This window comes from Cynocephalus volans, chromosome 14 (assembly GCF_027409185.1).
Source record: "Cynocephalus volans isolate mCynVol1 chromosome 14, mCynVol1.pri, whole genome shotgun sequence".
NCBI classification, from domain to species: Eukaryota; Metazoa; Chordata; class Mammalia; order Dermoptera; family Cynocephalidae; genus Cynocephalus; species Cynocephalus volans.
In genome coordinates, this window is record NC_084473.1 from 52,197,650 (window position 1) to 52,222,172 (window position 24,523).

General features: G+C 36.2%; 1 protein-coding gene across 5 annotated transcripts in view; it reads right to left on the reverse strand.

The window, feature by feature from the left end:
* PPP4R3B (protein phosphatase 4 regulatory subunit 3B) overlaps positions 1-24,522 on the reverse strand; it is a 116,794-nt gene extending 92,272 nt beyond the window's left edge. For all 5 annotated transcript variants that reach the window (XM_063078014.1, XM_063078017.1, XM_063078016.1 and 2 more), the window contains exons 1-5: positions 24,051-24,522; positions 22,660-22,715; positions 9,253-9,351; positions 7,242-7,865; positions 455-532 (exon numbers count right to left, since the gene is read on the reverse strand). In XM_063078014.1, coding sequence (XP_062934084.1) covers positions 455-532; positions 7,242-7,865; positions 9,253-9,351; positions 22,660-22,715; positions 24,051-24,192 — 999 coding nt within the window. In that variant the 5' untranslated portion in view covers positions 24,193-24,522. The remainder of the gene's footprint in view (positions 1-454; positions 533-7,241; positions 7,866-9,252; positions 9,352-22,659; positions 22,716-24,050) is intronic.
* Position 24,523: the final 1 nt, after the last annotated feature.

Consider the following 24,523-nt stretch of genomic DNA (forward strand, 5'->3'; position numbering starts at 1 on the left):
TGTGAACATCTACAACGTTAAAGATGTTGTTTGAATTCTGTCCTAACATAAATCACTTATCTGATTATGCAATTTATAAGGTATACATTTTCCTTGACTAGGGGGTGGGGGACACATCACTATATCTTAAGTTTTCTAAAATATACAAAACAACAAATTTTAGAAACTTTGAATAATCATCGTATAGTTTAGTTTAAATACATATCATTCATTTCATACTAATTATAAAAAATTCTCTCTTAAATTAGCAATTTCAAGATTAAAAGCTGTGCATGCCATAAGAATAAATGCTCTTTAAGAGTTTGAATTTCAAGAATAAATAACTGGCTAGCCTATTAGCTTGGTTGGTTAGAGCGTGGTGCTGATAACAAACAAGGTCCAGGGTTCAATCCCTGTACTGGCCAGCTGCCAAAAAAAAAAAATAATAAAAAAAAATAAAGAAGAAATAACTCACCAATTCACGCCGTTTATCATCATCTGTAGCCTCATCTGTTAATTGTGCAAAAACTTCAGACAAAAACTTCTCGTCTTCCTGTGTGAGAACAATTACTATGAAATATTAATAAATGTATAAATTTACACATTTCTGATTATAATAAAGGTAGCTGAAAACCCAACAGCCTTTTCATCATTAATTTCCCAAAACTTGACTACACCATTCAATAAATAAATACCTCAATACCTAATTTAATCAGAAACCTCAACATTAAAAAACACTTTGCAAAACAAAAGTAGATGTTCCTGGGGTGATGCATGAAAACTCATTAACTTTGATAGCCTCTCTAGCCCCCCCCAAGGTCTATTTACTCATAATGTAAACACAGTTTAAACAAGTCTAAGGATCTCCTTGTCAGTCCATAGCAGATTAGAAAAATAAGAATTACAAGACACAGCACAGGGACAGCAGTAAAGGAGGCTGAATTCTGGCAGCAGATAAGATTACAAAGCCATTTAGAACACAAGAATTCATGAAATATAATAGCCTACGGCCAACTGGTATAGAGTCTTACATGTTCTCATGGTCTGTAAGGATATAACTAAATGACAAAACACTACAATAACTGCTTTTCATACTGATGACTCTGAGGTATTAAAAGACAATTTTCTCACTGTTTAAAATGACAAAGAGAAATATAGTAGAATACGTATTTTTTTAGTATAAATTTTGTGTCTACAGTCTAGAAGGGATAAACATTAAAATGTTTACTGTGGTTATCTTTTGGTGATAGATTATAAGTAATTTTCAGGCTGGCCAGTTAGCTCACTGGGTTAGAGCATGGTGCTGATAACATCACGGTCAAGAGGGTTTGAATCCCCTTACCTATTACTCCTCCACCCCAAAAAAGATTATGAGTGATTTTCTTTTTTGCTTATCAATATTTTCTAATTTTCTACAATAAGCATGGATTATTAAATTACAAAGCAAACTGACATAAATATTGAAAATCACATAAGATTTCCATCAAAATCCGCTAAAAAAAAATTGTCAAAAATTATTGGTGCTTTTAAACTACAATTATCTTCAAAATTCACGTTTATGGGATGAAATTTCCGTTGATTTTTTTATTTTTATTTTTTATTTTTTATTTTTTGTCGTTTTTTCGTGACCGGCTCTCAGCCAGTGAGTGCACTGGTCATCCTTATATAGGATCCGAACCCGCGGCGGGAGCGTCGCCGCGCTCCCAGCGCAGCACTCTACCGAGTGCGCCACGGGCTCGGCCCAATTTCCGTTGATTTTAATTAATTAAAGTAGCATGCTCTAAAAATGTTTGCAGCAGTAATATCTGTATGGCTGACAGTAAAATCAAACCTTAACATGTACAACTCAAACACCTGCCCTTTTTCTTACTGTGAATCATCCATTAAGTAATACTGATCCCTTAAATACCTTCTAAAATAAGATGAAACATATATGAAACAAATAAATGAATGAAAACTCCAAGGCACAATCAGGGTGAGTATAACATGCTCTCCTACTACACATCAATTGGTGGTACTACAAAGACAAAACACTACAAAGATAAATCATTTCATTAGCCTGACTCAGAATGCTGTTTTTTTTCTTACTTATTTTGTTGACTCCTTTTAGACCTTATGTATTGTGGCCTGAATCATCCATCTTCTGAGGGAGTTCAAAAGCATGTATGATCTTTTACAAATCCCTCAAATCACTTTTTTCAGATACTTTTAGTCTCAGTATTTTAGGTTTTGGTGGATAAGTACATATTTACCTCCACGCACAACTTTTATAAATTTTTATCTTCTTGCATCTCTCGCAGATTAAGTCTTCTTTCCTGTCTAAAGATTTGTAACCTTTTCAGAATATTTTGATAGGGAAAAAGTTCCAACTCTGATGAATGCAATTTTCCGTTTAAGTTCTTCTTACATGATTTAGTACTTATGAGTTGACAGCTAGAACTGCATAAAATATTATATAGAGAGGCAATTTCAAGTATTATAGCCCATTAGGAGAATGCTTTCTGATTCCCAGTATTTTTTTTTTTTTTTTCCTGATTTCTAGCATTACTCTTGATAATATTCTTTTTCTTTTTTTTTGGCTGCTGCCCAGTGAGGGGATCCAAACCCCTGACCTTGGTGTCGCAACACCATGCTATAATCATCTTGACAATATCCTTTAAGCTACAAAAGCACCGTATACCAATATATGTATTAAGAAAGCAAATGACTTGACAACTTAAAGCCTATCATATAGCTGGAATGTTTATTCCTAAATCCCTGGATCTCCAAGTAATTAAACTAATCACTTTAGATTACTTTAGTTTTTCTTTTCCACTTGGTTTTAAGAGCTTTGTTTTAATAAAACTATATAAGTCAAATAGTATGTGGCCGCTTTTCTGGATAACAACATAAAACCTTGTACAGAAAAAAGGGTTTCCTTCTAAAAAGTCTAAATTGAACAACTCCTTTCTATACAATAATGTAAAAACTGGCAAAACAAAACAGAACCCATTCATCGTTTTTAAAATTATGTAAACAAAGACGTTTAGAATTAGATCAGACTTTACATTACACAGAGACTGCCTAGTCCAATTTTAGATTTTAAATTTTAGGAGTCCAAAGAGTGGACGTGTTGAGGCTAGCTAGTGACAGAGATGGATTTAGAATCCAAGTCCCCCCAATAAGGAGGTTTTTGTCCCTCGAGGTTCTAAGTGATTCAAACTTATGAACAAAACCAAAGCAAAACATGCACACACAGGTAGAATGGGCCAAATCAAGTAAGATAAAAAAATTTAACATGATAAATTCTACACCTGAGTCCAAAAATATCCCTAAAAAACAAAAACAAAATGAAGAACTGTATCACTGCAAACCGTTTTTTTTAAAGGGCATGTTTAAAGATTTCAGATATTAAATTAGTAACTGGGATGAAAAGTTAGAAATTTTTCTCTTTCAGTGCTGAAACCTTATTATCCGTAAAATATGTAAGAAAATAACTAAGCCATTGATCCCGCTAGGTCAGTTTTAAGCTCAACTCTTACCTATGGAATAGTGGAAATATATGTAATATATTAAAAATGTCAACATTTGAGATTCCTGTTCTCCATCAGTTCTAGTAAGGGGAGAAATTAAAATTTTCTGTTCTGAAAAGAATCTTATTCTGTATCTGTTTGTGTGGAAATAACCTTACTTTATTGGCTTTAACTCATAAAACATTTTTAAACCATATATCTCAATTCTGGGCAAAGGAGATTTTGATCTGCAATTAGCTAGAAAATTCAGATGAACTAAAATCTTATGCCCCATCACATGCAGGAGAATGTCAATATGTGTTAGAGCACATACTAGGAGCCAGTGACTATGCTAAGTGCTTTCGCATAATGTCTTAGTTAATTAACCTTATTTAGTCTAGGATTTACATGTACATTTGCACTACCTCACTTTGGTCCAATTAGATAAAATTCCTACATTTTCACTTGCCTTATATAACTTATGCAACAGCAGATTAACACTCATTTAAGAAGCCACAGATATGTATAAGAAGGCACAGACAGGTATACTAGATGGCCAGAAGGGTGTCTGGAAACACCTAATACTTAGCCAAAAATTTCCTACATAAAAACCTGAGTTGGGCTTTAGGAAATGAGCTTTTAGAAACCAATGGCCACAACCTTAATTACTTTCCTTCTCACACATTGTTAAAAATAGAACTCAGCATCACTACTGCCACAATAGAGATAATTAAGTGGTAAACCCTGGATAAACAACAGATAATTCACAGTATCTGGCCATGTCATAAAATGCATCTCATGGACCAGAAATGAGTATGACTTTCTTTTTTTAAAGCTGCACTTGATCTGCTTAACTAAAGACTTCACAAATAAACCTATTATAAAACGACAAAGTGTTACAAATAGTTATAGATTAGTTTGCATAATTTAAATATAAAAAAGCATTTATGATTTACTATTATGAATTTGGAAACCCTTCTAAAGTCAAGAGCAGTAATCTGAAAGCTACATTTGAGCTTCTGTCACTGGGACCTTTATATATACTACAGAGTGTAACTCTATTTCCAACCTCCTGAGACTATAACTCTTCTGTTAGCAAGTGAAATAGAACACTGAATTGTAGAGTACAGTTTTAAAAAAAACAGGTCTCATGTATTATAAAAGAAACCTAATGTGTAGGTCTAACCTCCCACACTCATAATGAGGAATAAATGAAAAATTGCTAGGTGAAAAATGATCTGGAAAAGTAAATCCTATACAAAAAATAAAGTAACAATAATGGAAAGGTGAATATTAGTTGGATTGTCATAAAACAGAGTCTAACAGCTACGTACTAAGTCAAAGATTCTCAACTATTTGGTTTTAGGACTCCTTTAAACTCTTAAAAATTATGGAGGACCCCAAAGAGCTTTTATTATATGGATTATGTTTATCAATACTCAACATAATTAAAATTAAAAGTGAGATGTGAAAATATTTATAAACTCAAGCCATTATATGTTTACATAATATTTTTTATAAGAAACAACCATATAATCCAAAATTCTAGAAAGTTAGAAGGAAGAGTGGCCTTCTTTTACATTTTTACAAATCTCATTAATGTCTGGCTTAATTGAAGACAATTAGATTCTCATATTTTCTTACTCATTCTATCTGTTGCAAAATGTTGTTCTGGCTGAAGTACATGAAAAAAATACAGACTCACACCAACATGAAGCTGGAAAAGGGAAACCTGCGGAGTATGCATAAAGCAAATGTACTTCACAGGGCCTGGTTTCCCAAAGCCTTGTAGTTTCAGACGAGATCGGGCGCATTCAGGGTGGTATGGCCGTAGACAAGCCTTGCAGTTTCAAATATTGACTTTGCAAAGGACAGGAAATTATCCCCAGGCTACAGTCTCTGTTGTAAGATAAAGAATTGTAACACAGCAAGGTTGCTGGCTCACAAAGACAGATAGGTTACTGATTGATATGTAAAAAGATACTGGGATATTGCTGTAAGAAGAGAATGTTTGCTAAAATCAAGCTTTTGTTAGTGGATGGACTTAATTGCATTATAGAATGTCACCTTGCTTGTCTTACTGAGTGTTACCAGCTTCTATTGTTAAACTTGTTAAACTACACTTAGCAAAAACCCTCGCCTATGTTTTTTTCTTGTAACTTCCTGGTCTGGAGAATAAATGCAAGAAGAGAACCCCAATTTGTGGTTAATTTCCCAAATGGAAGGAATGCCTCTCTCTTGAGGGTTCCAGGAGATTAACTCCTTTTCGGGGCTTCTCACTGCTCAGAAGAGATGGGCTTTGGCAGCTTGGTCACGCAGGAGATAAGGGGTGACAAATCCATGGGAGGCAAAGCAAGAGAAACCCTCATAGAATCCTTTGAAAAAGTTTCAGGCACCACCTACAGGGGTCCACAAACCACACTTTAAGAATAATAGATCTGCAACATAACCAGTGCCACTTTAGACAAGCCCAAGCACAAAATGGCGCCGCCCACCTCCTCCCCTCCCCCCTTCCCTTTATGAGAAGCCTCCTGACTTAAACAGAAACCCCTTTTGCTTCCTCAAGGACACAGTTCTCCACCCCGATCCACATTAGCATAATGACCCTCCTTGATGGTATCAGCCAGCTCTTGGCACACTATATAAGTCTACCACCCCCACACCTGGTGCTGTCCATCATTTTCAAGGCAGCCCTGGGCCCTGTGCCACTCTGAGCACAGCCCAGCAGATTTCTTTCTTTAATAAAGCTTGAATGGTACCTGGCATCTCGGCTCGCTTTCTTTCAGAGAACCAATGCACTAAGTAGCTACTCAATAAACTTAGTGACTGATATGGAAATAAAAGGCAGTTATGTAGGAAACAGTGTAATATAGTATCACAACTAACACAAAATATTCAAAAGCATCAAGGTGTAAAGAATTAACATGATAAATATGGTATAAAACTCCTATTTTGTAACTCGAGGATACAGAATAAAATCAACTTCACACAGCAAATAACCTTACCAATTATCATTTCCTGAAAGTCACTGTTTCTCAATCCTGGTTGCATATTTGAATTCTCTAAAAAGCTTGAAGCACACATATTCACAAATAACCGAATAATAACTGTCTCTCAAAATGAAATAAAAGTGGGGCTGGATGGTTAGCTCAGTTGATTAGAACATGGTGCTGATAACACCGAGGTCCAGGGTTCAAACCCTGTACTGGCCAGCTGCCAAAAAAAGAGAAAGAAATAAAAATAAAAGATAGCTTTCAAAAATAGCTCCATTGTTGGTATCCATAACAGGCAAATTCATAGAGACAAAGAACAGAATAGTGGTTACCAAGAGCTGGAAAGAGAGAATATGGGGAGTTACCATTTATTGTGTTCGGAGTTTCTGTTTGGGATGATGAAGAAGTTCTGGAAACAGATAATGATGATTGTTGCATAAAACAATGAATGTGTTTAATGCCACTGAACTGTACACTTAAAAATGGTTAAAATGATGAATTTTATGTTATGTATATCCCATCTCAATTTAAAAGATACAAAAATTTAAAATTTTAAAAATAGCTGCATTATAGACCATTTAAAAATATAAAAGGATGCATTAAAAAATTATTCTCCTTCATAAAAGCACAAGATAAAGTTCTGTTTTCTATGCTTGATAGTACACTTAGAGTAAGCAAAAGAAAACTTCCAAAAAAGAAGGCATGAACACCAGCTCCAACTATTAAGGGAACTGAATATCTGAAAACAGAATTGTGAAGAATATCTCAGTTTACTTACCTGCAACATGCTGACTATCTCGACTTTGTTGAAGAAGATAAAAGACGTAAGAGTAGAAAGAAAATTCTCTTCAAAAACGGATGGTGTAGGCAAAATGATGTCCTGAATGTACTGTACCCTGTAAGTCTGATGTATTTTCTGCCTTAGTTCAGAGTCTGTTATTGGTATAACTTCCTTAAACTTTGCAGTTTTGGTCAAGAATTCTCTATGTCTTTTTGGCTGAGCCAAAGCAGGGTCATATTCAAGGCATCCCACAACATCCATGATACACTCATCAGAAAACATTACCTCAAAAAGAGTTGCTTTATTTAGGAATAAGATTCCCCTAATAATTTCATACAAATGGTGCAAGCCTTCACTGTTTTCTAAGTTCTCACAAGCTTGGAACAGCTGCAGTAGTTTTTTAATATAGCCTTCATTTTCTAAGGCCAGAGCCAGCTTTTCCCTACGGATAGGTGAGGAGAGAACTGAGGTAACTAAGTCAGCGATCTCTTCAAGTTTATTGAGTTCACACGTGGGCAGGTCAATCAGATGACTGGTTTCAGGCATTTCTTCAAATCGTTCTTCTTCTGATTCATCAATGAGGTCCTGTGTGACTTCCACTGATGGATCCTTACCTTGAACCTAAAAATACCCAAGTACAGCTGGTTACCGTAAAATACAAAAGAATTAAAATCTTGGCAATCAGATCACTGACCATTGATGACTGCTGAATTTAAGTAAAAATATCTTGCAAAGAATCAATACTAGTAATACAGTCATTGCTAATTAGAAGCGAAGTCTAGTGCGGGGAAAATAAATAAAGTTTAGAGTCGATTATTTGAGTCACAGTAAGTGACTGCAGATCATTTCACCTACAAATTTCCCAACCTATAACTTGAGGTCAACTCTGATCCTTGATACCTGAATATTTCAGCTGATGTTATGTAGATTTATGATGTTAAATTATGTAATAACCATAAGCAGTTGTTTAATAACTTCCCTATACCTGATAAATTAAAATTCTGCAGAAGGTAACTCTTGTTTGTCCCCAAAATCACTAAATGTGTCTCTTTTAAAGCAACCTACCACACCATCACATTGGCTTGACAACACCACTAAGTTCAAACCTAACTAAAATCCCATTCCTTGTATACTGTAGGGTGAGAAAATACAATTTCCTTAAATTACTTCTGAAATTGACTTTTGGAAAAACATTTGCTTTTGCTGTTAACCTAAACTGCTCTAAAAAATAAAATCTTTTTTTTTTTTTTAAATTTTGTCGATATACAATGTGGTTGATTATTGTGGCCCATTACCGAAACCTCCCTCCCCCCTCCCTCTCCCCCCTCCCACCCAATAATGTCCTTTCTGTTTGTTTGTCTTGTCAACTCAGTACTTTTACTTCTGAGTTCTCAACAGAATAGCTAGGCTTTGGGAAACTGACACACAAATATAAGAGAAATTGTAAGTAACAAAGTCATAAGAGCAATCAGATAAAATGCCATGGGAATTCAGAAGAATTTCCTTCTAACTCTTGGGGTGGAGGGGCAGGAAAATAATCATAAAGCAGTGACATCTTAAGCAGATCTTCAAAGGTGGGTAAGGTTCAGATAGGCAACAATGGTACTCAAGCTGAAGGGGAAAAGCACAGAGGCAGAGAGATATAAATATGTAACATGCATATGGCAAACGGCAAAACTAGAAATGTAGACTGAAGCCAGATCATAGAAAGAAACACTGAGTTATGTGCAGGGAAGTCAATGTGCAGAACTGTCCTTTAGAAAATTAATCTGGCACTAGTAGTAAGTGATCAGTTTGAGAATACAGACAAATTAGGACATTATTCTCAAGTTTTTTTTTAAGTAAAAAAATTTGCTGTAAAATATAAAAATTTTCCAGGTTAGGTTACCAAAGTCTCACACTAAGACATTCTCTCTCCATATTTTAATACACATCTTTGAAGTGAAAAGGACACAAAAATTCAAGAATGCATGCAAACGTAAGTTAAATATTATGAAAAGAACCTTACCTGACAAATTTTTTCCCAGATTTCATCACAGCCAGCTTTCTCCTGAAAACTTAGAGCCAGATCATAGTTCTCAGCTTCTGACCAAACAATTAATGTATCCTGTTTAAAAATAAAGATTTCTACATCACCACACTAGAAAAGAAATATCTACAAGGTATAATAAAAATTGAGAACACTGGAAAGAGTAATGACAAATGTCCTCTGATAAGCACAATTAAGGTATACTCAATTGACACTGCAAACTATGTTTTGTTACCTCTTGAAACTTTAGTAATATATAACAAAAAAAAAATAGTAGCTTTGCTTCTGAAAATGACATTGAGCAATTTTCTAAAACAAAAAATACTTAAACAAGTTAACTATGGCTCTGGCTCATATTATCAAGACAATATTTAACAGAAAGGCTAGTCATTACTGGCCAAAACTGTAATGCAAACATTCCAACCATGTATTTTCTGTTGTTTCTAAAAAGTTAGCTATTCCATTCCCTAACCACCTAAGTGTTTATCCATCCTTTTAGCTGGTTGTCAACTGGTTAAAAGTAAGCTAATACCTGAAAATACATTAAGGTTTAACTCTTCCTACTTTTGCCTTAAAAAAAAATCTGGAAAAGGCTTCAGGATGTTAGGGAATGCAATACAATGGTGACACGAAACTACACACTCTATCTACAAGTATCATCAACAGCACCAATTCAGCAACTTAGACTGTAGAAAAATTAACCAAACGTTCAGGTAAGCGATCGTCTAGAATATCCTCAATTATATTCCTACCAAAAGGTTAGTTATGATTCTAGGAAAAGGTTTTCAACTCCATTAGAAACTAAGGATTGGATTTTTTTTTTTTTTTTTTTTGACTGTTGGCTGGTACGGGGATCTGAACCCTTGACTTTGGTGTTATAACACTGTGCTATGACCAAATAAGCTGTAAGGTTTGGCTTTAAATTAAAACACATACTCATATGTTTAAACACTAAAATCACTATGCAATACTCAAATGAAATGGACAATCTTTTTAGGATAAATAATAACGAAAGTTTAATATGGCTAAAACTTTGATTTTCAAAAAATATACACAAATTGACTTCATACTCTATCAAAAATATAATCTACAAAATATCTTATATTTAATAATTGTTCATCTGACTAGTATTTATAAATACCATGATATATTAAGAAATATAAAACTTAAAAATAAGCCTCAGATTAACAAAGTCTTAAAGATGAAAATATTTCCTTACTTTTTAGCTCTACCCAGTAAATGAAAAATACCCTTTAATTAATCCAGGGCTCAGATTAATACTTATTGGCTATGTAATCAGGTAAGAATAGCTGGAAATCTATGTTCTACCTCCTTCCCAGCTGTGCTTCTCGGGAGGAAACCACGAGTTTATCATTCTAAAATTTTATCGGGTCACTTTTTTGTTTAAAATCCTTCAATTGCTCCGGCTATCTAAAGAAGAGGTTTACAAACCTTAAAAAAAAAAAAAAAAAAAAACAGTAGAACACCTTTTACAAACAAAATGTTACTAAGAACCTCTATGTATAAAAAAGATAAAAACAGAGCTACTCTAGTCAGAGCTGGTTAAAGCACAAGAGCTGGGCTGACCAGTTAGCTCAGTTGGTTACAGCATGGACTTGTAACACCAAGGCCAAGAGTTTGGTTCCCCATATTGACCAGCAAAAAAACCAAGATGGCACCCGCTTAGGATCTCTGTAGTCCCCTCAGTCCTTAAATTATACTCTTAGAGCCCTCCTCAAAACAGCTTCATGAACAGTGATCTCCAAAGCTTTTTGATTGTGCACCTCAATTTATTTATGTACAGCTTTTATTATATTATTCATATTATTAGCATTTTAAGACCAATATACAGTTAGGGCATACTACAACCATAAATGACAGTGGATAAAAATCCATGTTTAAAATTATCTTTCTAATAATTCAACTGTTTGGGAGGAACAACTTCTTATCAGATCTATTACATAATGTTACTGCTTTGTCACATGGCTGACAAGAGAGCTTACATTAGGTATATAAATGTCAGTTTGACCATTATCTTGTTTGCAGATATTACTGTTTTGAACCTTTTTTAAGGCACTTGTCCATTTTGTTGGGGTTAGGATAGTTTAAATTAGAAAACATCTGTAAACAGGTGTTTCTACACGAGCTACAATAATTCACAATAGGTGTGTCAGAATATAGGAATAAACAAACCGTTTCTCCTATCCTCTCACAACACAAACTACTTCTGTGATCTCTAGGCACAAAGAAGCGTGTGGGGATTTCTCCCCACCAACAACCAATTAATCAGTTCTGCAGCAGACACCAGGGTGGCTGTCCTCTGATTCAATTCTACCGATAGCTCTCTTCTACTTGGAGATAGCATCCGATCCCACAGGTTGAGGACTCCTTCCCACAAGACTGCCTCCCACTTCAGATGTCAATCGCAAGCCCCAGGTTCTGACCAACTGCTTATAAATGGGGTTCCCACAATCCCTTCCTTGGGTTTGATTAACGTGCTAGAGAGACTCACAGAACTCAGGAAAAATATGTTTACTGGCTTATTATAAAGGATATTACAAAGGATACAGTTAAAGAGATGCACAGGACACAGCGTGGGGGAAGGGATGTGGAGCTTCCATGCCCCTCCAGGTATGCCTTCCTCCAGGAATGTGTTCAGCTATCCAGAAGTTCTCTGAACCCTGTCCTTTTGGATTTTTAGAAGCTTCATTACACAGGCACGATTGATGAAATCACTGGCCATTGGTAATAAACTTATCCTTCACCCCTCTACCCTCCCCTGAGGTTGGGGGTGGGGCTGAAAGTTCCAACCCTCTAATCATTCCTTGGTCTTTCCTGCAACCAGCCCTCCCCCTGAAGCTACCTAGGGGCTGCCAGCCATTAGTCAGCTAACTAGCATCCAAAAAGATACTTATCACTTCAAGATTCCTAGGATTTTAGGAGTTATAATGCCAGGAAACCAGGCAATAGGATGAAGACCAAATATGCCAGGGGGTCTTCAAAAAGTTCAAGGAAGAGATGCACAAAATTATGGCAGAAAATGCTAATTTCTATACAGTGTGATGTGCTTTTAAAATAATCATTTAATCTTGGGTAATGGAGGTGTTTGGGGCCTGCCTTTTTTGTTCTTTTTTTCCCAGCATGACATAACTTACCACTGATATTCCTTCCCCCTTAGTTGTTCTGAAATGGGACATTCTGGCTCCAAATTCTTTATTTAAACAAGAAAAAAAAGCTGTTTTTCCTAAAGGTACAGGCAATATGAGTCTCAATTTAAAGATTTGTAAAATGAAAAGTGCAATCCCAAGAAGAAAAACAATTCTGTAAAACTTAAGAAAATATGGTAAACTACATGGGAGGTTATGAATTATCTTTTCTCGGGTAGATACTAAAAAAGTTAGCAGCATCTACCAGTCTACCTCGATGTTGGGCCTTAAAAACTAACACCACCTTAAGTGACATTACATTATGGGCCCACAAGGGCGTATTAACGTGGCAGCCTAAGAGGGCGCCGGGAGGAAGTAGGGCGGGAGTGTCTGCGGGAACCTTGCCTTAGCCTTTATTGGTCAAATATGCACTTCCGTGCTCGTGAACACTGCATGATTGCAATAGCTAGGCATTGTAACCTTTAAGCTGATTGGAGGATGTAAAAACCTCCCTTCCCCATTTGCCTTTAAAAGCAAGTGCTTGTGTGATAATAAACGGAACTGCTCTACAGACCCCCCCCCCACCCCCCGCACCTTTAACAGGCTGGTTGGGGCTCACCTCTCTTAACCCCCCCCCCCTCCTCCTCCCAACGGGGACCAGAGGGAAAGAGGAATCCAGGCAATTCGCTCACCCACCAAAAGGGACACCTGGGGAAAGACTGATAAGGCTAGGGCTGTTCGGGTTGGCCGGTGGCAGACCCGACACCTCCCATTATATGCTTCTAAGCACATTTGATTAACCTTGTCTCATATTTCAAAAAAAGGACAATACATTGCTAAATTACTCTAGCAACCTCTATGTAAGGTATCCACGCCTTCATTCTATTATTGCAAAGTAATAAATTGTGACCAACAATAAAGAAATAGGACAATTATAGAGAATAGCAAGATTTGGAAAGGAAGTATGATGCAATTTTTTTTTTGGAAAAGAAATTCTTGTTTTCACAAAAATCTTATTTTTGTGAAAGCAAATACGGTAGCAGTAGCCCCCTTCTCTAAGAACTAAATCTTTGCCAATCCCTAAATTACATCCTAATAGTGTTCTTAATTGTACGTAATCTTTTGTTCTTCAGTTCTGTTTCCTTTTTGCTTTGTTTTGTTTCCTTTTTGTTATTGTTGTGGAAGGTGAGTAGTTTTTTTAATCCTAATGTCACCCTTGGAAAATTACTTGCAACTCCATATCTGGTAATGCAGACTTCAGTCAACAGGGTTCTTACAATAGTGACCACCTTGAAGGTCACAACCTCAGTTAGGCATGTTGATAAACATTTATAGGGGAAGAAAAACCCAGCAACGCTGTAGAAGGAAATAAAATTCAACTCAAGCATCAAGCTCCTATTTACTCATGCCTTTTAAAAGAATGTTAAAATGCTCTAAAACAAGAAAGCCTATGGTATTACTTATGTAAATAATCCATTGGAACACTGTCAAGTAGTATGCACTTAATTTGCTGCTTCTGAGACTTTATCGGAGTGTCAGCACCCACATTATTAGATAGAGTGAGCATGCAGGGGTCTCTTTCCTCCCTGAGGGTTTGGGAATACAACCTGAAGCTCAAGAGTGGCATAGCTGGAGATGTCTTTGATGTCTCTTTGAGTAATATAAACTTTATATACTATTCAATATTATTATCTGCATTTGTTTTAATATAAAAATGTTTTTCATTGCCTACTTTTTTCTCCTTCCCCCCCCAAAAAAGTTCATGGAAGGATTCGTATTATTATTATTATTTTTTATTTTTTTTTGCTTTTTGGCAGCTGGCCCATATGGGGATCCAAACCCGTAACCCTGCTGTTACCAGCACCATGCTCTCCCAAGTGAGCTAACCAGTCAGCCTGATATTTTTTAATTCCATTTTTCCACAAACTTTTTGAAGTACCCTCACATACTTCACAAATCACAGTGGAGAACACTTTTCACAGAAATGTTACTCTTCCTTCAGAATACCATGTATTTTTTTGATAAAATGTATACACAGAAAGTTTCTTCTCAAACCCTCTGCTTCATATTGTGCTTTCCATTTTGGAGATCTATAGATAGTACTATCTACAGATAGATTTACAGAGAGTACTACAGAATGAAATCTAAAACCCTTCATCCAGGCATCCAAGGCCCTTTCCATTTTGGATCTAATCCCCCTTGTAAACAATGAAATCTGACTTAAGGTAACTGAGCCCCCACTTTTCATCATCATTTTCTTTTGTTCTGTCCTTTTCATTCTTAACCTAAATTCTTTTCCTTGATAGTCAAAATTTAAGAAACTAAATGAGATTTATATTCAGAGTCTTTTTTCAATGCAGAGGATTGACCCTGGGAAATGGCTAAAAATAGATTCCCCTGCCTCTCCCTGGAGATAGGTCTGGGGTGAGGCCCTTGTTATTTTTAATAAGTGTCCCAGGTAATTCTTTTGATAACTCAAATTTGAGAAAGCTAACTCTATCTCTATTGGTTAAAAGGGGGTAAGGAATGTAGGGAATTGTCATCAGAGTAGGGACCTTCCACCTCTATATAACTACTCCAAATGGGTGACAAATCCCATCCTCCTCTCACCACGCCACCACCATCTCAGTAATAAAATACCAAGCTTAGAACTGTTTATTTCAAGGGTTAGAGTGAAAGCTCCCAGGGGAGAGAGCACAGAGATGGCATAAAAATATTTAAAACATAATGAAAAATGTCAAATGGCAGAGTCTCTTGTAAATCTAAAAAGCCTGAATACAGCCAACCTCAATTTTTCACAGCAAAGTCTGTTTTCAACCACTGTTGATTTTTGATATTATATTTTCCTGCTCATTTGTGTATGGCAAATAGTTTCATCTCTTTTTGACATTATTAAAGCTTAGAGTTTTCCTCTGCTAACTAAAACACTTAATCACCGCTGTATCCCTACAGAAATCAGATTTTAAATGATCTTGCAAGAAGACTAGAAAAAATCAGTTATATACAGTCGGGTTCTTTAAAACAATGAAGAAAGGCTGATTATGTCCACACCTGGGATAGGAGTAAGACATGGGATGAAAAAGCTTGACTATTTAGCCCTTACTGAATGAGGCTGTCACAATTTGGTTTTCTTATAAGAAATGGTTGTTTCCAATTTTATATATTATAAACACATTCCAGAGCTGAATACTATTTAAATCTGGGTTCTTAATCCAGGATCTAACTGACACTTTAAGACTGCATTTAAAACTTGGTGCATTAGGGGATGTTGGTTAGCTCAGTTGATTAGAGTGCAGCCTTAAAACCCCAAAGTCATGATCTGGTTCACCATACCGGCCAGCTGCAAAAATAAATAAATAAATAGAACTTGGTGCATTAGCAGCTGGCCGGTTGTTCAGCTGCTTGGAGGCCATATAACACCAAGGTCAACATCAGTTCCTCACACCAGCCAGCCGCCAAAAACAAACTTGATGCATGACACTTTTCTGGGGGAAAGAGTTTCCAGTTTTAAATCATATTGACAAAGGCATCTGTGACTTATCAATATGATTTAAAATAAGGGTCAAATAAGGCAATGGATTATGTGTTTCAGTTTTTCCCCACAGTACTTATCCTTTTCACCAACGTGAATAAAATTCAGTGTCACAAAATATTTGAAATCCTACTACTTGCCAGACTAACCCCCATCTTTGCCCTTAACTACTCTGACAAAATTCGGTACAGACAAGAGCTGAAGTTTTCCAAAAGGAACACGTATTTAAAAAAAGATAAACTGAAATATCAGCATATTTATAAAATTCAATTTGCAGCTTCAAAATCAATTTAAAAGCCTGAAAATAAATGAGATTAACCAAACAATGCAGCATGTAACTCTCTAACAGTTCCTTTACTTGACCTAAACTTGAAAGAGACAGATTTTTAAAATACAGAATACAATACATAGTTCAAGACAGACATGATAATGTTGCTTACAAATAGTACTAATACCTTATGTTTCTCAAATCTGTGATATATTTTGATACTGTGAGAATAATCCTGGCTCAGAATTAGGACCTGAGCACCACTCACAGCTCCCCTGTCCACTACTTCTGTGACTTTCAGCAAATTATTTAACCTCTTTGATCTTCTTTACTCATTGGAAAAGGCCTACATCAGGATTATACGATTATTATGAATATAGTTACTTTATTGAGCTAATTATGTGTCAGGTACTGTGCTAAAATAAAGCATTTTTCATACATTAACTCACAACTATCATGAGGTAGGTAGTATCTCCATTTAAAAGACGAGCTTCAGAGAAAACCTGCTCAAAATCACATAGCTGGAAATTAATGGAATTCAAAAACTGTCCAAGTCTAGACTATCCAAGTCTAAACTCACATTTCTGCTATTACAGCCATATACTAAATGTGAACCAATTCTAAAAGGGCACAAATTTTTTAACCACTTGCTTCCCAACCTTCTCCCTTATGACAGTATACTTACCTAAACATGTCTAGACCCCTAAATAAGACCTCTCTTCATCCAAACTTGCAGACTCCTCCTTGATCCCATTCCAAACCACCAGACAGAATGCCCTCTACCCACCACTCTGCCCAATCTTTCCAATCTAATTATTCAGTTCTAATCAATCTACTCTTACACCAGAGCTACAGTTCTCAGTGCAGAGGACTCTACTCATTACAAATTCATGCTGTCATTTAAATGCAGCTCTCAAAATTGTAGAAATCCTTCCCTCTTGTATACTCATTAGTCCATTCCCACAGTGACTCTCAGGTTGAATCCCCAACATCTCCACTTTCATTGGATTATTTGCCCATTAAGAGAGATAAAATATGATCATCTTCATCTCTATCTACCTTCATCTCAACAATGTTCTTATAACCAAAACCTGGAATATTCTCAATCTTGTTTTGCAGGATATGAAACAGCCATTTGCTGACTCACTTGTCCCTCTTTCTTTACTGAAATTTTGTTCTCCGTTGGTCTGAGAGACAATGCATTTTCCTGTTTCTGTAGCCCTTCCAATTGCTTATTCTTCTGCTTTACTGGATCTTCCTTCTTCCTGCTTACCAACACCTGAGCCATCAGCAGGTCCTGTCAATTCTTTTTTTTTTTTTTGACCAGTAAGGGGACCGTAACCCCTGGCTCAGTGTTGTCTGTACCATGCTCAGCCAGTGAGCGCACCGGCCATCCCTATATAAGATCCAAACCTGCGGCCTCGGCGCTATCAGCACCGCACTCTCCCGAGTGAACCACAGGGCCGGCCCAGGTCCTGTCAATTCTACCTTCAATATATATCTCAAAATCCATCCACCATTGTCCATCTCCATCACTCTAATCCAATCCAGCATTCTCTCTTGCTCCGAAAATGCAGCAATCTCCCAACTAATCTCCCATTTATCGCCTCTCTTCAATTCCACAGATTGATATTATTTTGGGTCATGTCATTTCTCTGCTAAAAACTCTTCAAAAGCTTTCAACCACACTTTAAAATTTCAAACTAAAGATAGTAACCAGCTCAATATCCAGCACTGAACCAGGTTTTACTAGATGAATGAATAAATGTGGACAGTTCAACGGCTCAGTCTTAAACTTTGTCCTTTTTCTCATTTTATATCTACTCCCTTAAAGGAGTTCCCTTCTTGCAGCTAAAAATTCATTTGATGATTCTTAAATTAAAATCTCCTGCCTCAAACTCTTACTCTACCTCTAGTTCCATACATTCATTATAAAACCTTTCCATTTAATTTACTATCACTTCAAAGCCTAAAAGAAAAAAAGCAAGGCACAAAACAGTTACAGTATGCTACCATTTACGTCAATAAAAGGGAGAATATAAATGTGATTGTGTGCATATTTGCTTAGACATGCATACCTATAGGAAGATATATAAGGAACTGGTAACATGGGTGGCCTCAGGCTAGGGAAGCTGAATGGACAGGGTCTGGAGTGGGAAAGAGACTTCACTAAGTACCTTTTTAATAAATAAGCCTCAAACCAAATAATTAACTTAAAACTGCTCAACCTCCCATTTTCTGGAGAGAACCATCATTTTTCTGGCCCCAAGAGGCAAAAACACTACCAGTGACCTTTGATTCCTCCTCTTTCATATTTAATCATTCACCAAATCTTCTAGCCTTTTCTTGAAAATATACTGGAGCTTTGTCCCTTCAAGTTCATTTACCACACTGGAACAGACTTTTACTTTTTTGTATATAAATTATTGCAGAACATCTTGCTACCCACCCTCTCCCCCCCATTATTCATGACATTGCCTTAAACAGTACTACTTTCATTACTTTATGGCCCTATTCAAAAACCTATAATGGCGCCCTTTTGTTTACCAAACCAAGCTCTCAAATAGGAAACCTCTGCTGCAAATAAGCTTAATACCTTTTGCAGCAGATGTACTATTTCCTTCCCTGACACAGTTCCTTCAGCAAACACCACTACCACCAAGAGTGAAGTTTTTCTTAATGATTCTAGTTCATATCTACCTCTCCCTTCTCCAATTTTCTAATGTCCAAGCCTGTGGAACACAAGTTTGCTTTTTCTAATATTTTGTGTTGGCACATACTTGCTGTATAAGCTCTGTCAAGAATCTTAACCTTCCTGTACCTTAGCTGCCTCATTTGTGAAATGCTTTCATGGGCTTTCAATGAGGACTGGGTTAATACACTTTATCAGCTATCTTATTATCATTCTGTAATTGTTTCACCTGTTACATCTTGTCTCCCAATAAAACAGGTAAGGACTTCCCTTTATAGTACTTCTCTTCTAAAACCAGTAACACAAAATTGTGTTAAATATAATAGGAACACAAGGTCAAGTGTTTAGATCCCTGTACTGGCTAGCCACCAAAAAATAAATTAATAAATTAATAATAGTAATAGGTACACATCCCAATGACTCTGCTTTCAATTTCGTCAAGATCAGTGGGATTGATTTTAAATAACTTAAAAATCTGACACACATATCAGGCACTTTATTTCATGTTCTATCACCTAATCATTCTTTTCTCTTTCCAACATGTTTGTTTACACACTTAACAAGTTTATTGGCTAAGCACATCTCCTTCAGTATTGCGCACAGTAAGTAAGTGATGTGATTCAATGACGACCTTTCAATATTCAGTCATTGGACATTCAACTTGACACATTCTAACGTATTTTAACCCCATAATTCAGTACTTCGCTTCTGAGGGGGAAAAAAAGATATATTTTGAGCACACAACTTAGTACTTGGCTCATTTTAGAATTGTAATGTTAAAAGAAGAATGTTAAATATTCCTCTCTAAATTTATTTAATGTATTTTAATATGACAAAATATCCTATAAATATCTCAATTCACTCACTCATCAAGTTTTTTTATTAAAAACCCACTTACAAACAGTATACTTCATGTAAGTTTTGGAAGTAATTTTCTAAACTAATTTATTGAATAACTTTAATGACATTTTAAAAAGGATAATTCTAATGAACATAGAAAAATATTAATGTACTTGGAAATCCTAATTTGTATAACTTGGTAAAAAGTGCAAACTTAACAAGGTTTTGGTGAAAATATGAAAAACTGTATCTATTAGAAAGAAACTAAGTTGAACATAAACCCTAAATGGCTCTCATTACTATTAGAAAACAGTACTCAATTTAAACAAAAGTAAAGAAAATAAAACAGGTGACCCCATTCTTATAGGTTTTTCATTCTTATACACAAAGCTTTTCCATATTCTTCTTATTACCAGGGTTCTCTTATAACACCTCAATGTTATTTAATAAAAGTACCTCAATTAAAAAAAAAAAAAAACTATGAAAAGCCCTAATACTATATAATTTAAATGTGATTAATTACAGAAAACATTTCTTTCTTTCTTTCTTTTTTTTTTTTTTTTTTTTTTGTCTTTTTCGTGACTGGCACTCAGCCAGTGAGTGCACCAGCCATTCCTATATAGGATCCGAACCCGCGGCAGGAGCGTCGCGCGCCAGCGTCGCTGCGCTCCCAGCGCCGCACTCTCCCGAGTGCGCCACAGGCTCGGCCTTACAGAAAACATTTCTAAATGGCATAAGAAAATTTTAAAGCATTTTTCTTTAATACTTTATAGATGTTTAATGTATACAAAAATGTTATTTATCTAGAACTAATTTTCCAGCAGAGTAACATTATATATGCCCCAAAGTTTCTTAAAGTATTTGCAGAACCACTTTGCATTTTTAACTTATGTTGAGGGACTATTTTATACACAAATCCCTACTGTAATGTATCCAATAACAACAACAGCTAAAGGATCTTATATACAATCTGAGAAGAATCTATATTATAATTACATTTGTAAGAAACTGCTTATGACTTAGTTACATTTAAGAACAAAGTTCCTGATAATTTTACATTCATGCAGATAGAAAAAAAAATGATGAAAGTTATTTCTTTCCCTACAAATAAGTGAGCAAAGACAAACCAACAGTGGCTATCAGATAAAATTTAGTGCAAGAAAAGAGTAACCATCTGCCTGGCTGACTTAGAAACTGAATGTACTTAAATGTCTAAGGAAACATATTCAGGTGTTCAATTTAGGATAAATGTTTATTTTGATTCTTCACCAAAAAAGACACATAACATTTTCTAAGCAGAGGAAAAAGCTATTAATTGAATATTAAAAATTTTAAAATATTACAAAGAACTAATTAGGAATGTTTTGCATACATCAGACAACTGTTTAGCAGTAAGAATCTTAATATTAATAAGCTGTGTGACAGACATAATTTTATTACTCCATCTGTGAAATATTTGTTTCTGGGCATCCAAATTTCCACAAACCTTAAAAAAAAAGTAGGCATAGATGCTGTAAATATAATCCTAAAATAATTTCTCTTTTCTTTCAAAAATCTCTGCCATATTGACTTTACATACACACAAAATTGGAAATAATCCAAATGTCTAACAAAAGGTATATATCATGTATAAGAATACTATACAGTGTTTTTTTTAAAAAAAACTAGATCTACATTGTTAACATGAATAAGTTTTCAAAATAAATGAGTGAAAAATGCAAGCTGCAGAATACATATAAGATTACGATACCAGCTGTGTAAAATTTAAAAACACACAAAAAAGTACATATTATTTACGGATACATACATATGCAGTAAAGGTATAAAAGCATGTACAGAAAGAATACACATCAACTTCCAAATAGTGGTAACCTACGGGGAGAATGAAGAATGACTAGACCGGGATGGATACAAAGGGGGTTTAACTCTATCCATCATGTTCAACACTACAGAAAGATCTGAAACAAATATAATGTTAATATAGTTAAATCTGGTGGTGTTACAGACACCCATTATATTATTTTCTGTACTTTTCAACTTTGATATATTCCACAATAAAAATGAAAATATTCACAGAATGGGGCCAGCCCGTGGCTCACTCGGGAGAGTGCGGTGCTGATAACACCAAGGCTACGGGTTCGGATCCTAAATAGGGATGGCCGGTTAGCTCACTGGCTGAGCATGATGCTGACAACACCAAGCCAAGGGCTGAGATCCCCTTACCGGTCATCTTTAAAAAAAAAAAAAAAAAAAGAAAGAAAAGAAAATATTCACAGAATAAAGGTTAGATCACTGTTACCATTTTCAGATTAATTAGGCATGCTAAAACACAGCGCAGGTTTTCTTTCCCAAATAAGACAATAAACTAACAGAAAATGTTACATAATTGGCAATGTACGCTATCATAAAGTATCCACTGACTACTATATTTAAAATATACAACAGTTGAAGAACAGGATTTAAATGCTTCTACTTTAAAACCTCTACCTTGAGTCAAAGGATCTAGTTTCAGACCACAAAAAGGCTTTCCTTGCTTTAAAGAGTAACCCTTTGAATTTTCTTCTATGCCATTTCCTTTAAATGTGATTCAGAATAAAAGGTTTAGTGTACAGGGTATAGAAGAGACCTGGCTAACTGTACTTAAATAAAACTAGTGAATATACACTGTATTCTAATATAAACTTTCCAAAGATGATAATAAATTACTGCCAGTAAGAAAACCTTTCACTTTTCAGTCTGAAACTTTTAACCTGCAAGGAAAATACACAAGGTCTGTAACTCTGTTTATCAAACATTTTTTCTTTGGAAAGCTTTTTCTTTGGAAAAGAAAGCTTTCCCATCTTTGTCAGAATAATACTTCCTTGATCATAGATGAAGTCTTTCAAATTAAAGATAAACAACTACTTGCCTGTTGTTTCTGATATGCAGTGTTTGGATTTATCTTTGATTCCAAGAGTAGTGATCCTGGAAAATAAAAAATAAATCTCAAATTATAAAACCTTGGATAAAAAATAAGAATACACATTTTTTAAAACCAAAAGAACTTTTCGGGTCTCTTCACCCAGCTAGACATCTGAAGTAATAAAACACTCCAATTCACATTTTTCTCTCCAGATCTAGTCTTCATATTTAATTTAGGATATTTCATCCTTTCCCCATACACCCTTAAAGGAAAAAATCCACCTAAAACCAACATTCAGACCAAGAAGATGAGGAGACTAGATGACTATTAAAAGTTTTGTTGAGATGAGAATTTTAAGGTCTAAATGACCACCTGAAGCCAAACTCTTTAACAAAAATTGTTTTATTGCATTTCCAGTTTAACAAAATAAATTACAAAGAATCACAACAGGGATCTACGTACTTACTTAGTATACAAATTACAGTGCTGTATTTATCCTTTTCTCTTTAAGAACAAAAGGAAGAACCATATAGAAATAAATGTCCTTGACTATTTTAAAAGGAAAAGTGCGAGAGTACAAAATATACCAAAAATAAATCTAAAATAGTTACTTCTCCTTTATCTGCATATATCAGTTGTTCAAATCGAGGCGTTCGGATCACACTATAAAGGTGTTTTAATTACGGCTCTAAATTTTATAATTTTAAAATACCTCACATGACTCGTACCATAAATCAATCAACGAAAACGAGTTTACATTCTGCTTTGGTATTCTAACCTGTTTAGGTTGTAAAGTATCCACTTTTTCATAGCATCCTCTACAAAGGCAGCCTGGAGGGATCTCTGACTAAAGATGTATGTGCTTGTGCGTACACACATCCTGGCAACAGTATGCAATAACCCCAGGAAAAGGTGAATTTGGTTTTCCCTAGCACCTGTCGACTGTGGCAACTGCAGCCTGTTGGTGAAATCCGGATAAAAAAAAAAGGACACTCAAAAAGTAAAGTTTCGCTAAGCATTTTGTAGTATACACATAATAGATAAGAAAATAAATAAAGGGGTATGGGGGTGTCAGCTCCGTGGAGCGAGCAGAGTATTTACGTTGTCTCTCATTACTTCCTTCCTCTCTCTCACTCTCTCCCTTCTTCAAAAGAGGAGGGATTGGAGAGGAAGGGGTCAAATCCTTAATAGGGATAGGAGGCGGAGGAACAGAGAATCGGCGTCTGAGGGTAGATCCACACAAAGTAGTTTGTTTTTACCGTACAGAAAAAGCAAGCTCAAAACCAATGCGCTGTCCCAAGAGGTGGTAGTAAGAGTAACCGGGCCCAGGGCCTAAACCCCACGCTGTGCCCCAACTGGAGGCACTGTCCCCTGTTCTAAAGTTCCAATAACCTTACCGTCGGACTCTGCCCGAACCAGCAGCGACATCCCCTTGAGCTCCTCCACATAAGTGGAGGAGACGTGCCCGGTGCCTCGGTCGTCCCATTGCCGGTCTTCGTTCAGAGTATAGACCTTCACTCGCCGCCGCGTATCCGACATGGTGCTGCTGTCCTCACCGCTCCAGCCGCCGCCTCCTCGCTCACCTCGTCGGCGCCCCTCACTCTCGAGAGACGGTGGTAGCGGCGGCGGCGGCGGCGGCGGCTCCGGAGAGGCCCGAGTTCACCACCATGGCTCCGAAGGTTCAGCCGCGAGAAGGGGTGACAAGAGCCACTGAGACTCCTCCACCTGGAGTCCCCGTTCCCCTCACTTCACTCCCGCACACACACACTCTCCCCTCCTTTTGCACCCCAGAGCTCGCTTGCTCTCCCGCCGCCGCCGCCGCCGTAACCACTACAGATCCGCCATCTTGTAACCCGACTCTTTGCCTTTC